Source organism: Harpia harpyja, chromosome 2 (genome assembly GCF_026419915.1).
Source record: "Harpia harpyja isolate bHarHar1 chromosome 2, bHarHar1 primary haplotype, whole genome shotgun sequence".
Classification (NCBI taxonomy): domain Eukaryota; kingdom Metazoa; phylum Chordata; class Aves; order Accipitriformes; family Accipitridae; genus Harpia; species Harpia harpyja.
Window position 1 is genome coordinate 33,616,814 of NC_068941.1, and position 18,383 is coordinate 33,635,196.

General features: G+C 39.8%; 1 protein-coding gene across 1 annotated transcript in view; it reads right to left on the bottom strand.

Annotated features, from left to right (window-relative positions):
• NFKB1 (nuclear factor kappa B subunit 1) overlaps positions 1–17,791 on the bottom strand; it is a 62,990-nt gene extending 45,199 nt beyond the window's left edge. Inside the window, 3 exon segments of the mRNA XM_052775339.1 lie at positions 3,991–4,075; positions 5,233–5,285; positions 17,643–17,791. Of these exon segments, the coding sequence (XP_052631299.1) occupies positions 3,991–4,075; positions 5,233–5,277 (130 nt within the window). The 5' untranslated portion in view covers positions 5,278–5,285; positions 17,643–17,791.
• Between the last annotated feature and the right edge of the window lie 592 nt (positions 17,792–18,383).

Here is an 18,383-nt window from a genome sequence, read left to right on the forward strand (position 1 = left end):
CCATCATAGCAAAGTCAAGAAAAAAGGGTGCTGTGAGGTTGGTGGGATATCCCTGCAAGTCTGGCAGCACTGTAGGACTAGTTGCATCCTTTATCTAACAGCTTACCTAGTACCTGAAGTCATTCAATTTAACCTGCAACCGGCTGTGGCCAAGTCCCCTCCTCACCTCCTCTCTGTTAGTGGGTCCTCCAGAACAGGCATCTCACCCTTGTAATTGTGTGCTGTTTCGCTCGTGAACATGGATGAAAATGCTCATAGCCTCTAGGTTTTGATTGTTAAATCAAACACTAACCCTCTTGTATCCATCCTGGCAGTGGTACCTTGCTGCTAAAAGCTCAGACTCTGTAACAAGCCTCTTACCCTTCCTGAAGGCCTATCGTAGCATTTGTATGTCCTCCCTCTCAGGGATTCACCCGCGCAGGAACGCTATTGCGTCTCAGCTCTGCAGTGTTCAAAGCATGATGTTTAAAGCAAGCAGGACAGGGGCTTTGCTTAACCTCTCTCTTCCCTCAGGTCACTCTTCAAAATACAAGCACAGAAGATCTAGAAAAAACACTAGAAGTAGTCAGCTCTCGCTTCTGAGGATTAGGGCCACTGCTATGGGACAGGGAAAATGAACGCTCATCTAATTTTTGGTGATAGTCAGGCTTCCTTGAATCTCTAACATTATCCCTCTCAGAAAAAATATGAAATAAAGTTCTTTATAAGTGCTTTGTTTTTCCCTCTATGCCCTTCTCATTTCTCAACAGCAAGCATCACAAAGGGTTGGGCAGAGGAGGTTAAAGAAATACCAGAAAACTGTAATTTTAGCAGTCTCCAGGCAATACTGTTCAGCTGCTGATGGCCCTGCTTCAACTTCACAGGCTTAAAAATGCAACACCTTAATGCCAACAACTAGTTAGACTGGAGCCCCTAAACCCCAAAACAATTAACCAGTTCCCAAAACCATTTCTAACTGGCACACAGATTGCTACATTACATGGTTGTAGATGGCCTTGTATAAGCAGGAGGAAGTAAGAAACACCCGAAATTATAAAACACTTTGCATAGAGCTCTGCCCATTTCCCTCCCCAATTTAAGGCATCGCTTTGTCCCTCCACAGTGGACATCACACTGATGCGTATCTGCTTTTACACTGCCTAAATACATGCCACAGATAATGATCCCTTCCAGCCCCGATGCCACTGAGGATTAGTACCTAACTCCCAAAGGCAGGATACTTCCCAACGAGCCAAAGAAGAGGCGGACTTGGTGACATACTGCCTTTGCTGCTGGTGGCGTTTTAAACACACGGCTCAGTCCTGCAGTTTGCACTGTTATGGCACTTGTTATAGATACATCCTTTTGTCACCAAAGGCACACAGAGATTACTTCTCTTTCTAGATTTAGATGTAAATGTAGAACTTGAACCACATAACTACCTACTACAGCTTTAGAGCCAAAATAACCAAGCCTAATTTTCACTTAAAACTGACATACATGAGATAGAAAAAGAAGCAAGCAAAGACACTTGAGCACTGACAAGCTCATGGAGAAAATCCTTGTCCCAACATTTCAAACATTTTCTACTGTTACTGTAAATATTAACATAACAGCAGAACATCTATCATCAGAAAGTCCCAAAATTCCCCTGCTATTTGTTGATTCAGCTATGCTGGCATGATACGGCCATCCACAGTTATATATTAAACCTGCCTACCAGTGTAATAAGTCTGACATTGTGCATTTATGAATGCACAGACTGAAAGGTGTAGGCACCACACCAAATCATGAGGAACAATTAATGTCTTTGGTTCTTTCTGTTTAAATCATCCAACTGTCCTAGAGGAAAATCCTTTTTAGAACACTTCTCAGCTAGGAGTACTTTTGGAAAATCCCACATGAATTTTTAACTGACCTTGCTCTGTAGAAAGAAATCATTAGTTCCTCTTTGGAAACAAGCATAATATATAAATTATTATATCACCTTGTAACTGAAGAGCTAGTCCATAGTAATGACACAACATAGTTTCAAGCAGGGGTGAAAGTAAGCATTATAGTGATACTACTCAAGAAACAAAATCACTATGGCATCATGAGATGCCATTGAAATGATCAACCTTTTCTAAAACTTATGATTAACTTTTTGTTTGTGTAACTTGAAACCCATGATCCTTTATTAAATCCTATTTTCTACAGAGGGAAATTGCCACCTATAGTGCAGCAGCAGACAACAGCAGTGCCACTAAAGAAAAAAAAAAAAGGCCTTTTCTAAGCAGTTTTGCAAATTAAGGATAGAGCTACACTTAGCCCAGTAGAAGTCTTCTGTGACTGCAGAACTCAAGTGAATTCTTGACTCCCCCATATGGCTTTATAAACAGCTGTCTTCTAGTTTAGACAGGACATAGATATCTGAAAATCAGTTTTATATCTCTGAATAATTTGTATGGAATGAGTCTGGCGTGAGGAGTACAGAGTAAGCTTAAAAGATACATGTAAGAGATATCATTACGGGGAAATCAAAATTCCAGTAACCTTATTAGTTCCACAGAAACTCTGGGGGAACAGTGAAAAAAACCCTTGGTATACAATGCACAAGTCCTTTAATTCTACACAGATGAATCTTACTGAACAATTTTATGTGCCTAAATAAAAACACACTGCAAACAAATGATTGCAACATTAATTTGTTGGATGCTTGTCCATATTTGTCAAGAGCTTTGCTCATCAGAACATTTTATCTTGAAACAAAACTATCTGTACCATATGTGTTTCTTGATCCTTCCTCGCTACTATTCAGTCAAGAAAACTGAAGTATGGTTTAAACCAGGGAACACTGAAACAGTAAGCATGCCTTAATTTTTATTTTTAAATCCTCATTTATTGTTACTTTAGGGTGGAAGTTTACCTATGAAGTAAAAAGCTAATTGCTTTTTTCATTTTACCCTTCACACCTTCACTGCTGCCAAGTGTATCAAATATTGCAAACAGAAGTGATTTGCATTTTCAACAAAAGAAAGCAATCTGCAATACAGAAGATACCAGCTACATCTTGATACAACAGTCAAACAGACCAACAACAGAAAGCTTTCATGTTAAAAGACATTAATAGCTATACTGGAGATATATATATTGAGAAAAACCTCATACACTTAAATAAATTTTTATTTCCTTCCTCCTTTCATATCAGCTATTCTAACAAACAAAGCAGGAGAAACAGAGTTTTCTAAATTCAAGCAAGAAGTAATACTTTTAAAGAAATTTAATCAGCAAAACCAGACCAAGGTTGATCAAGCAGCTAATACTGGCTGAGATATAACACGCTTCTATTTGATATTCCTGTTCTGGAACCATACTGGAAGAACTGTGTATCAGACCTTTGCAGGATACTATTTGCTTATTTTCAGCAGTTGGTTGCAAAATTTGACTCTGAACTTTCAAACTAGTGTTATTATTCAGGAAATTGTCAGGTACTTTTAATACCAGAGTGCCACTTTACAGGAAACAGAGAAGTCACCAAGAAGGAAAAACAGATTCAAATGATACAGGAAGTTGAACATATTCTGTGTCTTATTAGTGAAAAACAAGCACCTTAAGAATTATTACAACAAATGAAACACTGTTCAAAAGAAAAAAAAAAGTACATGTTGCACTCTGCAAGTTGGCAATACAAACATGTAGGTCACTGAAGATGCAAATTTAGAAAAAAACCCCAAAATAATTTATAAAAACAGGTAACTCAAAGCTCTTTGGTCACTCAAACCATTTCACTAATTGAAACTTTCAGCTTCTGTACAAGCCAAAACAAAATCAGATTTGCCTCACTTGAAAGTTTCATGAGGGTAAGAAAGAGATGCATAAAGGTGTAATAAAAAGCCTAGTTGACAACTTTGGGATCTAGTATTATGAAATACAAGAGTGTAAACAAAAAAGCCACTAAAAAGAACTTCACAAAAGAACAAATGAAGAAAGAGCAGGACAATGGCACAATCAAATAGCAATGGTTCCTACCTGTTCGTAGTGGTAAGTCTGAAGTGATGTAATTTGTATTATTAAATAATGCATTCATTCCCATGAACTGATCCATTGCAAACATCTATATTGAAAGAAAATATACTCTTCATTACTACATATATACATAATTTCATAAAGCATCTATCAGCAAAGAATTTCAAAGTTCTCTGCAAATACTGAGACTGCAAACACCCTGGTGCATTACGTAAACATTTTATATCTACTTTATTTTTGCTGGCAACAGCAGTGCAAGCAAAGCTGATAGTACTGACCAAGTTTCACCAGTATCATGAGACTGCACTGAGCTCAGCCGAGTTTCTAAGCATACATTTTGCTTACATGCACTAGCAACTATATACTCAAAAGAGCTTATATGGTAAATTCTGAAAATCTGACGTTAGATGTCTTGCCCAAGGCCTTGCTGAGAACTTGTGAGTTTTCATTTCTACTTCTGTGATTAAACCCCACCAGACTACATTCCTTATGTAAATATATTTACAAGCTCTAATGCAAGAAAACACTATATACAGGTTAAAGTTTAATTTTTTTTTTGAATACTGACATGTCTTAACTCACTGTAATTGTCGTCAGGTATAAATCTACCTTCTTCCAAAGTGGAGCAAGCATAAAGGAGAAAATAGTTTCTTTTTGGAAGTTAAGGTGGGTAGAAATGATTTGTTCTTCACTCAGACTTTTCACTCAAGCACTATTCTCACAATTCAAATGAATCGTGAAATAACCTAATGAGATCAGGAAGAGCTTCTGAAGAGCTAGGCCTACTGATCTGTGCGAGTGAAGGAACGTTTTAGTCATCAATGTCAATGCAAATTTCACAAAAAATTATATAAAGGGGCCTTTCAGGGCATAAGGGGCATTATTTTCAGATGAAGTCTAATGTCCACCAGAGAAGAAATTTCAGAGCAAGTGTCACAGGCAGACAGGGCATAAAAATGAGCACTTTTTCAACTGCTTCTTTCAGCAGGCCTAGCTTTCCTTTTCATTTCAGCCATTTCACCAGTGGCAAGGCACTTTACAAGTCACAAATACCTCAGAGAAAAAAAAACCTAGATTTCCCCAGACCTGATTACTGCCAATAGCTAGAATGCTTTTATATCTCCATGTTGTTAAGCCTAGGAAATGACAGGAAGAGGAAGGCAAATACAAGAGAATACAAGAGGAAGACAAAACAGAGAACTAGGAGAGAATACAGGGATACTGAAAGTACACAAATCCACTTACCTGAGGATCAGACACTCCCATAATATAGGAATCTTCTCCTGCCATTTTAAGTCCTGAAACACAAAAACATGATCAGAACTCTCATTTTTTTCAATGTACAGCAATAGAGAAACTTGAAAAACATTAGAGTTAAAAGCCCCATCTCTGACCCTTCTTATTCTACTCATAAAGTTAATGATTTATAAAATACTCTTAAAATTCCTCAGTATTTGAAAGGGGCAGGCTAAGGACAGGATAGACTCTTGGCACTCACAACTCAGTGCTGACAATGACAATTATGGATGTACAACACACCTAACCCTCCTTCACAGGTCTACATATAAATGCTGGACACCAGGTAAGTTTAGCTTGGCTTAGTTTTCCTGGGGCCAAGCAGCAAGCCAGTAGCAGAGCCTGGAAATTTTCTTAGGAATTTATTAGGTCTATTATAAATGATTAGTGTTATTTCCTTTCATGTAGATGTTATTGAAAGAATTACAATTTCACTTATGTTGATCTTACTAAAAAAGGCTCTCCAAGGGAACATCTGAAAATAAACTAGTGACTATTTCAAGAGACTCATGTCTGCATGCAAGCAGACACTTCAAATAAGGTTAGTAACTAACAGAAGATAAGAAACATCTCACTGGCCCTCATATTCCACCACAGTGAACATGAGCCATGTTTTCCAGCAAAGCAAAGTGAACTGTGAAAACCTGCTGCCCTATGAAAGACAGTAGCAAGCGATCAGTAAACCAGTAAAGAAAAACTGAATCACCACGTACCTTCTACAGGAAGTAGAAAGGCAAACATCAAAAAGAATATTGGAATACGTGGGTACTTCAGTTTGATGGAGGCTCAATTCAGCTTGTTAACAAGCTCCAAAGACAACATATAGCCACCCATCCCATGCAAGTACAAAACGAAAGAAAATTTAAAATGGAGAAATAGGAGACACTTAATATCCCAATGACTTCCAGGAAATAGGGTCCATGAGGATAAAATTATTTTTTTACCTAGAAATAAAAGTACTCACCTGTTTGTAATTCAATTTTAGAGATAAATATTTACTGAGCAATATTTATTTGTAGTATTTGGGCAAATATCAAATAACTGGTCATAGGATTTCAGCCAAAAATGAGTAACAGATATAACAAGCAGCCACAGTCACCCATGCTGTACTTCATCACCTAATACATCAGGATTTCAGCAATATAAAAAATACCAGTTGATCACATTATCTCACAGGCACATTCTGCAAAGCATTATTTTCATCGATAACTTGCTATTGTTATTATCAATCTTTATGGGAAAAAGTCAATAAACAAGGCATAACAAAACCTTCAGCATACAACAAACTTTATTAAGATGATTTTATTTGACATTCTGTTCCATAGAAAGAATGTAACTCTCATCACCAATTGACAAGTTACTGAAATCACTGAAACAACTGTAATTTAGTTTTTGGCAAACACTTCCCAGTTAAAGGTGTAGATATTACAGAAAACAATCTCAAGACCTCAACAGCCAACATTTTTTAGGAAGCGTTGGAAAATACCCACCCTGCTGATGCACACTGATTAGGTAACTGTGAGTGCAAATGCCAGATTTCTTCTGCATAAACGGAATAAAAACTGGTCCTAAAAGTCTTGTTTTGTGTTCTCTCATACTTAATCACTATTTCATGAGTCACATATGCAAAATTGTGTTCCAAAATACCTAAAGGACCTAGATAACACAATAAATGTGCTTGTTCAGAAAAAAAAAAAAAGACTCTGAGGAGCTAATATGAATAGCATCTGCTCACTTGCCTGTTTGCTAAATGTATACTTCTTTGCAAAACTTTCAAACACAGCATCTCACAGCTTTTTCTGTAAGGCCAACAGGATAAATTTAACAGCATGTTCTATCATCTTAGCCCTATTCTAGTTTCTCAGACTGTACCACTCTCACTCCAGCAGAACTCTGTGGGAGAAGGGCAGTTCTCACACCTGCTACGCTTCCTGGTCATATTTACAGTTCTACAATACATGACTTCAACAAAGTGGAAAAATACTGCAGGGGCAGAATTTCTGAAAACTTTTCATTTAAAGTACTTTGATATAAAAAGCAGAATCCATACAGAAATAGAACCTACGTCTATCTGAATCAGTGCTTCAATTTCACCTGATCAAAATGGTCATTTCTGGCTTTTTGACTGATGCAACGAACAATGTCATGAGAGCAAAGCATCAGTCATTAAAGACGAACGTTACACTCAGAAGCAGCAAGGTAACTACCCACACACTACACAGTTGCTGTAAGTATGTACTAATGAATTTCTAACCAGGTATTAAACACAATCTCACTAGCACCAAAAGCACAGGTGTCTCTCGAGATCTTTTGTGTTCAACAGGCAGCTGCAGTGTTTGGGGGAGTCGTTAAAGACATTCTCCCTGGCTTAAATGCTAAGCCAGTTTATTGTAAACACACGATGATTTAGATATGCAAACATATGCCTTTGTGTATGTAAACTGACACTTGATTGCTTTTTCAGGGCTTAGACAAAAATTAACCCAGCAGTTTAAAATGACCCCTCTAAATGACTGAAAACACTCTCAGTTTCACTGTATGTTTTGTTCTCTTTCAAAGCCAAACAAAAGACAAAAACGTTGTGGGAGCCCTACTGTCAAAATAGGATTTGTTTCCTTAGAATTTATTTAGTTAACAAATCCCTAAGCTTCCTCTTACAAGAAAATCAGGGCAAATCTAGGGAGTCAATAACATGATTAAAAACCAAAAAGATACTTGCAGAAAAACAAACCCTAACATTAATTGTATGACTTTTAATTGGCCTCTTCCCTTATTGCTTGAGTTTCTAAGCACTCTTCCTACATGCATTAAGTGGTAAGATTAGCATCTACCACGAGTAGTTTTGTTCATTCTCTCCTTGCATGAGCTGTATTTTGGGGCAGAGACTGTTTTTATCCAAGCTGTATTTGCTGCTATATGCATCTTAGAGAAGTCAAGTCAAAACCACCTCTCATTGGAAGATGATGGGGATTAAAATTGTTTTGTGGAAGCTCGTGTTGCCATATATGCCCGCTTCCCACATAACCTCCAATTCCCACAAACTGTACTGCAAACTTACATCTACAATAAAAAAATACCCCTACACCTGCAGACCACAATCAACCACGACAGACTCCGCTGTGGAGATTGTCTGAAGTCTTTCAGATTAACAGGTCACAGGAAACTGAACATTTCAACTCATGGTATTTTTTAGTGTGAAAATTCAAAGGTGGGTGAAGGAGCATCATTTAGCTCCTAGCGCAATGGGAAAATGTAAAATCCAGCTAAGCTTGTCCAAAACCACACAGCTGTGCCTACTGAGGGACTATAAGTGTGTATGCATGTGCATATGCATGTGTGTGCCGTATTCCTTTCTGCCGACAGCGGGTCAGTTGCCATTGTGAAAAAGGTTAAAAAAAAAAGAGAAAAAGAAAAAACCTAGGAAGATATATGCACATATATGGAATATGATGGGGTTGCACAAACCAACCAAGCAAACATAATGGCAGTTACTTTGCATCACTACTCCTCCTTAATAACCAAATAATACCAGGTACAAGTAGGCACAGCTGGAAGAGCATGAGTTCATTTATTGTATTCTGAATATTTGTTTTAAAGCTTCAAAAGGATCAGGCATTTAAAATGGAAACAACATAATTAATGTAGGAATGCTCTCATCCAGGAACAAGAATTCTCATTTCTGTTTATCTTGATCATTTGATTTCAGATCTCTCTCCTGCTGTTCACCAACATCCACTGCGTGTAATTACCTTTTAAAAACAAAGATGTTTCTCTAACCAACTTTTTTTAGCCCCCTGATTTTTTGGAGCCCAGATCCTTCCCTCTACTGTTCCTCTTCAACTTTCCAGCCTGAATTTTAAAAATGAGGTAAACCATTTTCCTCTTTGATAGCAGTATCCAATCCAATACCTACAAACAGGGAATGGGACTTCTTCCTATTACCTTTCTACAGACAAGCATAACCTGATGCAAATTTCATCACCTATGAGGAATCAAGCTTTAATGCTTGATTCAGATACCAATAGTCCAGTTATTTCTGAAAACATTTACAGACATCTCACACAGCAGCTGCACGCCTTTTAAAAATCCTCAGACTTCAAACTTCATTCTTTTTCTTTCTAGCTTTGTTCTCATAGTGGTCTGGTTAAAAACCTGAACAGTATATATACTAACAAATTAGGAAGACTCCTTACTCCTCCAAGGAAATAAAATAATTTGAATATTACCCTAAATAGTTGAACAACACCCCCCCCCCCAAGAAAATTGAACTTTAGTGCCCCAAATCTACCTATTCATGTTTTAAAGTGCACCAGCGTGCTTACTGATGAAGCTAACATTTCGCATAGGACCAGAGAAAAAAAGCAAAACAAAACCAAAACATGACATACACTTCCTTTCCCAGACCATCAGAGAGAGACATCATGAGCAGGTCTCTACTTTTAATCTATGTTCTTTGAATATAAATGCATTTTTTTAAATCAATTTGGAGAGATGAAGGATGAACAATATCACCAATTTCTCTACCCCACAAAGACCTGCCTCATCATAAAAGAGTGTGATGCCTGGTGGAAACTCTTATCAGCCACTCATCTCTTAAACTTTCTGTACTTTGAGCCAACCAAACAAAATAAAAGCATAAAAACTGATGTGACAGGATGCCCATCGTAACCTCACAAAATTAATGCAGGAGACTAGCATCAGGGTATCTGTCTGCTGTTGTGTTTTAAAATACAAAGAATCAACTCAACTTTTCTATAACTTGTCCATTATTTTTTAATTAGTTCAGTACAAAGACTGAGTTCAGGAGAGATTATTATTTTATGGAAGAAGGTTTTGTTATAGCACAGATCAGTTAACAGGATGGAAATTAAGGCATATTCTGTAAAAGGTACACTGAAGATATGTATGTTAGTAAATAACAATCTTTATTGCCCAGAGCTCATTATACTTGTGAACTGGAATTAGTCTGATGGTTTAAATAAATCTGTATGTTGACGAACGGCCATCTCTTACTTTATGAGATGTTTTACATCAACCTGTTCTCACCTTTCAAGGCTGGGATTCAGAAAGCAAGCCTCAAGACGAGAAACTCAATTACTACACTTCAGCTGACTTCACATACTGAAAGCACAGATCTTCCTGCAAGTCTTCTAGCAGAGTGTTTTTTTCTCTTTGACTTGGCTTTCATTGGAATTTACCTGTCGCAAAACTTCTTTAACTGGACACTGAATGAAAGTAATGAAATTCACTGTGTTTATGCTCTTAGCCTGTTTATTTTGCTTATTAAAAATAGAGAGGAATAACGATGCAAGAGAGGCAAACATATTTGTGTTTTACATATATTTTTGCTACATCAGGGCTATAAAACATGGCAGACTATCTGACTGCAGAGAACTGTTTTTAGGAACAGCATCAAGTTCTCTGAAATCCTGTAGCAGCTATGAAATACTGAGGTAGAAAGAGTAACAGTTGTACTGTACAGTCTCTATGATGTGTTTTACCTGGTATTGTTTACTTCTTTTAGTGGCAACTATCCATCCTTGAGTCTCATTTTTCTATCCTTTGCAAAACATAATCTGTATCTGTATAGAGACAATTGTTTTAGAGATCAGCATTTCCCAAATGGAGACGCTGGGAAATGTATTGTGCAATAGACACTGCGGGTTGCTGGGTCAGGGCTGGAAGGAGGACAAGAGCTGCTGAGAGGATTTTGGCTAGAGGACAGAGTAGGCTGCTCTGACAGAACAGAGATACTGATCCAAGATGTTAAGTCTCAAGCCGTCATCACCGCAGTGCCTTCAAAATCAGGATGCTGCCCATCCCTTGCAATGCCTGGCGTCTTCACCTTAGCTCTGGCCACCTCCTCTCAACTTCATCTAGCACTTCATTTCCCTTGTAACCCAGTTATTCTTCCCAAAATACTGGGAGGACAGCTCCAGAGCAAAAACCTTTGGTGCAGAATATATTCTTAGAGAAGCACAGGGAGGGAGAAAAGGAAGTTTGAGAACTGCTATTTCCTACATCTGCACAAAATAGCAGGCCATACATATACACAGGCTTAGGTCTTCTGACGCATCAGAGGACACACAAGTTGGGTCATGAACCTACAGTAGTTACATGGACAACCCTCAGTTTAAGCTGTGCATGCCCTTCTAACCACTTTAATTATTTAAGACTGAATAAAAGATGATTTTCTTAAGAAAAATAAATCCCACTTTTGTTAAATGCAATGTAACAACAGTGGGAATATTGTACCGGCAGGATTCCAAACAGTTGCTGGCATTTTGAACACATATTGTCCAAACCTGCTTAAAGCATGTCTACACAACTAAACTCTTAACAGCTGTTAGCTACCAGCACCTTGTACTTCCGTTACTGTTGCCATTAATGAAGCTGCTGAAGAAGAAAATTTTCAGGAGAGGAAGAGTAGGGAAAGAAGAGAGACATCCCCCTCACAAATACTAATCAAGCAAAATCTTAACACAGAAAAGGTTTTACCAATGGTTATTTACATTGTTCTCAACTACTCATTTTGATTGCATGCATTTTAATAAATTATACTGCTTCTGAAGTCCCCAGGCAAAGGTTAAGACCGGACTGAACATTTTTCATTTAGATGAGCACTGTCCTGATGCAGAGTCTGGAAAAACTGCGAAACTGCAAGCTATACATACACACATGTTTTTTTTTTTTTAAATAAAAGGAAAAGAAAGAGATGTGCTACAGACAACAAATCCCTGGATTATTCAAAATAAGGTGATGAACAGCTGTAGTATTCTGAAATATACAAAGTAAATAGAACCAAAACATTAAGGGAACATCATGCATACTTTCACTCACATTATTGGCATAGATCTCTTTGGTACAAACAGGAAAGAAAAAGCATTTTAAAAGCCATGAGAAGTGATTGCTAACTTGCTCAAGTTGACAAGGAGCCCCATCCACTATATTTTTTTGAAGGTTTTGAAGCAATGAAACAGACTTGAAATTTGAAGTTTGCCTTTAAATGTTAAAAGTTTACTAATATTTCTTCTCCCATCTAGGACTTCAATACCTGGGGGTACAGGGAGCTGTTTTAAGGAAACTGTATTCTCAGTATAAAACTCAACAATGCTCGATTTCTGCAAAAGCGGCATACGGAAGTTGTATTTTTTACTTTCCTCCAGCTACCACAAAGACATGTAATCTCTGAATAAAGACTTGAGTACAATTTCTCAGTATACAAGTGAGAAAAGGTTTGTGGAGAGAGACATTTTTATCAGAGATACTGCTTTCTACAGACTTTTTCTCATCTGTAGACCGTTGCAGCTGCAATAACACTATATAATCCTAAATGACACCGTTTGTTTTTCTAACATAACAGCACAAATTGCCTCTTGTTATTAATTAAGTCTGCTTATTATTTCCTGTTGGGTGGGACCTGCGAGTTCTGGCTGTGTATTTTTAAAGTTAAAAAACTTAGTGAAAATTTTCAAATATTTTGTCATGAGCAGAAGCATTATTGGACAGCAGTATAAAAACTAGGAAATATTTAGGAAATTAAATCTATCACAAGTATTAAAGAGAGTTCAGAAGTGTGATGCACTGAATCAGAACTGTTGGGTGCTGAATTATTGTAGGAAATCTAGACTCAAATTTATGACACCAGATAACTACTAAATTTGAAGAAAAATCCATAGCATGAGGAAATTCACTTGGCGAAGAGTAACTGGACTACCTGAATGGTTGCTTTATTAATTATCTTTTACATATCAAACAGAATTTTTGTGGAAGCATTTTATTCCTTTCCCAAATGTCAAAAGTAGGGAACTAATATGATAAGAGGAAACACTAAGATGCCATAAACATATAAACTGTTTTTCCAGGATACTGTCAGAATAAAGGTAGAATGTTTTTGTTAAAACACATTCAAAGCAACTTAAACCAAAGGAATAAACAGTATTCAAATAAATGGCAAACATGCTCTGGTATATGTATAGTTCTAAGTATATGTAAAAATACTGAGGTTCAACACAGCAAAACAACTCTAGTAACTAAACTGTATTTTAGCCATGTGGGATGGTAACGCTACTTGAACTAACCTGAATACCGTGTTAAAATGCTGTTACTTTCTCCTACAGATTAAAAAGAAACACTGAATGTTCTTTAGAAATAGTTCTAGTTCATACAAAGTTGTTCATCAAAGTCAAACTTTAACTTAAAGCCACACATATCCATTTTGTAAGCCTTAAGTGTAATGAATCATCAATATCAAACAGCAAACCTTCTCCTTTTGGGGGAGAAAGAACAGCATTTCTGAGAAGCCAAGTAGCAAGCAAACCCAAGATTTCAGAAGTCCAGTTCACATAAGATTTGCTGTATCACCAGGTACTTTCACACAGGTTCTGGGGTCTTACTGAAGACACAGTCCCTCATTTCATGAACAGCAGCAGCAGAAGAGGGCTCAGAAAACAGCAAGGGCTGTTACCACTGCAATCACAAAAGTGAGCTAAGGGATTCTCAGTGTCCTTTTGGTTTCGAACAGCTACTGAAAACATAACATCACAGAAACGGTCAGTTAAGTAACACCAGTAAGTGGAACCAAACAGGTAAAACTGAGTCCAGCACCATTACAGTTATACCCTAGGTTTCAAATTTACAGGTGCAAAGTGGTTACTAAGGCTTATTTTGGGGGGTTTTTTTCTGTTTGTTTTTTTACAAAGAAATAGTACAACTCCTGCAGCCTCGATTTTCTACAGTAACCTATGACACAACAAAACCCACTTAATCAGTGAGACCCCAAAAACATCTGCTCACTTAGTTTTTACTTCATTTGTATGTTAAAATCTGTCCATAAGAGTTTAAACACATAGAAATAAGATCTTTAAAAGAAACAAACAAACAAACAAAAACAAACAAAAAAAACCCCAACACCACACAACTCAGACCCACTTTGCTCTTGATCTGTTGACACCAGCACAGTTTGCTTGGAGGATGCAATGAAATACAGAGGTATTTCAGTTTAGCTAATTCTGCGTTTTAAATGAGAACAAAAAAGTATCTGGCACTGCTTTTCAAAAGAACATAAAAGTTGAAAGGGGAAAAAAATGCTAGCAGTAGCAATAGTAGCTTCCTCCCCACACATGGTCTGTCAGCTCCACCTAAATCCTAAACAAAGGATTTTACCTTGAGACTAGAATAATTTGAAACATCTTTTAAGGCCTTACTTCTGAAACTGTCAACAGTGCTTCAGCAAAATATATATGTTTAAATGAAAGCACTGAAGACGACTCACTGAATTATTTCTATGCCCAAAATTAGATGCAAACTTAATGCCTGACTGACCTAAGGGCACAATTAATGACAACCATAATTATGATCTTATCAATGTAGAACTTCTTAAAAGGTTCACAGCATATTTAAAGGACATCAATTTACAACTTCCACTTCTAAAATAACTGTGTCAGAGCTAAAAGTGACCAAGACCAGGAACTTCTTTTTCATTATTTGCCTGAAACATTCCCTCCTCTTAGTTTTATAATAGCTGTGTTATTTTGCGTCCAAGAACCAAAGAAAAGCTATCAACACGTTGGAAAAAAAAATTTAAACTAAAGTTAGAGTTTTCATTAGTTGCTTAGGGAAATGAGTAACAATTTTCTTTAAGACTAATACTTCTGAATTTAGAGTTGGCAAACATTTACAGCACCGAAAGGTAGGAAGATTTTAGCAAGTACATTTTGAAGAGAGCTGTGAAAACAGAGTAATTAACCGGAATCTCTGAAGACCAAGGAATTTTCTCATCACTAGCTACACCAGAAAGCCAACTGTAAGTTAGTAAAAAAAAAATATAGTCTTTCACTGTATCTTTGTAACTTCAAAACATTTACTTTGTATGCATTTAACTACTGAGGGACACCTGAACTTTCTAGTCAGCACAGAGCACCCTTGATGGTAAAGACTCACAGGCCTTCAAACTTGGTTCCTGTCCTTCCAGATTCAGTGATGATAAGCATGATAACATGAATTCCTAAATGCACTTATTTCTGGAGTTCGCATGTATTCATGAGACAGTGGCATGGTAAGATTTTGGCAAAAGGCAATGATGAAAAGGAGTATTGTTTTCACAAAAACTCAAAATTCTATTAATTAGCAAATTTGCATCAGTGATATTTATTTGTAGGTATCCATTCCTGAATTCACATAATGCCACCTCAATGAAAAAGGTAAATTTAAATTTATTATTAAAATGTATTTTAAAAATCAAATACATAGTAACTGAAAAACAACTAAATAGCTGGTTTTCAATTAATGAAGCAGGAAATTTTCAAATGAAGTATCACTGTCTGCTTTCCACCCTCTTGCCCTCTCCCAAGATTCCCTTGTTCTCTCTCCCTGCACACTTTTTTTTTTTCCAGCAAACTTTTCTGATTTCAAAATATATACTACAAAAACATTACCAAGATGCTGACTGAACTAAGCAAATACAGGTATGAAGTCTATCTGCTACAACATTATTTTTTAAAAACACACAACATGACACACAGTGATACAAAGCTGTTCTCAGTTTTACAACCTTAACTCTACTCAAAGTACATTCATTACCTGCATGAGAAAATAATTTCATTTTTTGATGACTCTACCGCTGACATTTCTTTCTTTAAAAACGGGACAAAGGGTGGAAAGAAAAAGGCTTTTTCCCTTCTGTTTAATTTTTCAGATTAAATTATTTAACAGATCTTGCGCATATTTCAGCACTGAGTTTCCTCGAAATCTCCACACTCTGTGGCAGATCCCAACAATAGTATTTTGGCATAACTGTCAGTTAAATGCTTGAGCCAGGGAAGTTCACAGAATAGAGGATCTGCCTCTGGATAGTTAGAGGCTGCTTTTTCCTCTTTCGTTTTCTCAATTAAACTGTAGTCATTTCTGTAGATTACAAAACACTGCAGACAGGATGACGTCTCAGAATGACGTCTTGGTTAATGCTTTCCTAGAATGGGCTGCTACATTCTCTTCCCAAAGAATAAAAATGCTTTGACTGAAATACTATTTCACAAGTTGATACTTCACAGTACATAGCACAGAGACTCTGGATGTCAATAAAAACAAAGTGCTATATCTTCAACCCTATTCTGTGAGCTTGACAGGGGTTGTGTAGCACCCTACAGCACGTAAAGCACAAGGTGATATGGCAGAGAACACATCCGCTTAGTACTAATTTTCTCTGTGAACAGAATAAATGAAGAGAGGACTTTTGAAGCACAAAACAGGTCAAATATGATCGGCACTTTAAAACCATTTTTTTAAAAAAATAACCTGTATTTCCTTTAAAACGTTATTCTTTAGCAAAGATTTTGTGCGTTTTAAACCAGGAAGTTGAAATGCAGCAGATGATCCCTTGCCTACAAAGGCTTATCCTGCAAATGCTTACAGGCACTCATATTTACTTATTTGAATGAAATTACATAGCAGTACACTGCATTATGATAATGGCCAAATAACACATAGCTCGTCTGTACTACAGTTCAGAAATAATACTCCATGTTACGTTCCATGTTTTTTCAAGAGCGGCCGGCAACCATACAACGGCAGACACTCCAAACTGTGTCTCAGGTTAAGCACGTACGTCACCTTCGAAACCAAAAGCGTAAAAAGCAGCACCTCCTTTGCCAACAAGCACCCACTACATGGTCACCAGAAGTTGGGCTTTCAAATTTTTTCACTTTACTTGACAGTCCTTCACAGACACCCCTTCCTAGCTAGGAAGGTATCAGCCGAAAAGCCTACTACGTGCTTAAAAAATAGTCACGAAAAAGGCGTGAGGCGGTCCGCGCACTAACAGAGTGCAATTTTTCAAACCCGCAACAGAAAGGAAAGCGCGGTGGCAATCACCCCTTTCAGAAACTCCGCACCGGGAAGAAGGGGGTGCCGCCTCCCCGGGTCACCCCGCCGGCAAGGCCGACGCCGCCACGACCCACAGCCCCCCCGCGTCGCGCCACACGGCACCGGCCGCCGCCGCTTGCCCGCCGGTTCCCCTCTCGCTCGCTGCAGCCGCCCCGGCGAGCGCAGGCAAACCCCCCGGCAACCGCTCCCGGCTCTTCAGCGGGGAAGTCCGCGCCCGGGCCGAGGTCACAGCGGGGACGGGACGGGACGCGCTTCCCGTCGGCAAACCTCCCCTCCGGAGGGCCGCCACGCTCTCTACAGTGCTTCCCCCCCGCCAGCCCCGAGCAAGGCTGCCCGCTGCCGCCCCGGTCTCGCTCCGCATCGGGCCGCCGCGGTGCGGGACGGAGGACGCGCAGCCAGCGGCAAACGGGCGCCGAGGTAAGGGTAGGGGAGAAAGGCGGCGGCGAGCGGCCGGTCAGGGGCCGCCTGGGGCTCACCCGGGGCAGGGCTGGGCTAGCGGCGCCTCGTCGTCGTCGTCTGCCGTTGGCGGGTCCCGGCCGCGCGTCCCTCAGCGCTGCGCCATGTAACCAGCGTGACGCCGCCGGCGCCGCCCGCGCCCTCTGCCGCGCGGACTTTCCCCCTCCCTCCCTCCCGCCCCACCGCGGGCCCGCTGGCGAGGGCTGACGAGGGCCGAGGGCAGCCGAGCGGCACCGGCCTGCGCGGCGGCCGCCGCCTGCGTAGCCTCCGCCCCCGCCTGCCCCGGCCCGCCGAACTTCCTGGCTGGAAATTCCCGCTGACGCTCCGGCGGCGCAAACGGCCGCGCGGGAGAGGAGGGGCGGGGCGGGAGCGGGCAGCCGTTGGGGGGCAGAGGGGGAGCCGGCGGCCGTTGGGCGCGAGCGGCCGTTGGGGGGCGGGAGGAGGGGCGCCTGTGCAGTGCCGAGCACCACCGGCCGCCTACTGGCGGGGCCCCCCTCAGCCCCGCGCGCGGCAACGGCCGCCCGCCACCTCACGCCTGAGGAGAAGCCCACCCCGGGCGGGCGAGGAGAGGCAGCGGCGAAGCGAGCAGGGCAGCGCGGAGCCAAGGAAGCGCCTGTCTCCCACTCGCTGGCGACGAAATCCCTCCCCCAGGGACAGGCCCTGCCGCCGGGAGGAAGCTGCGTGAATACGCGAGCCGTTTCATCCCGGGGGAGCTAACCACCGCCTCGAGAGTAACCCTGCCGTTGTCCGTGTTGCTTGGC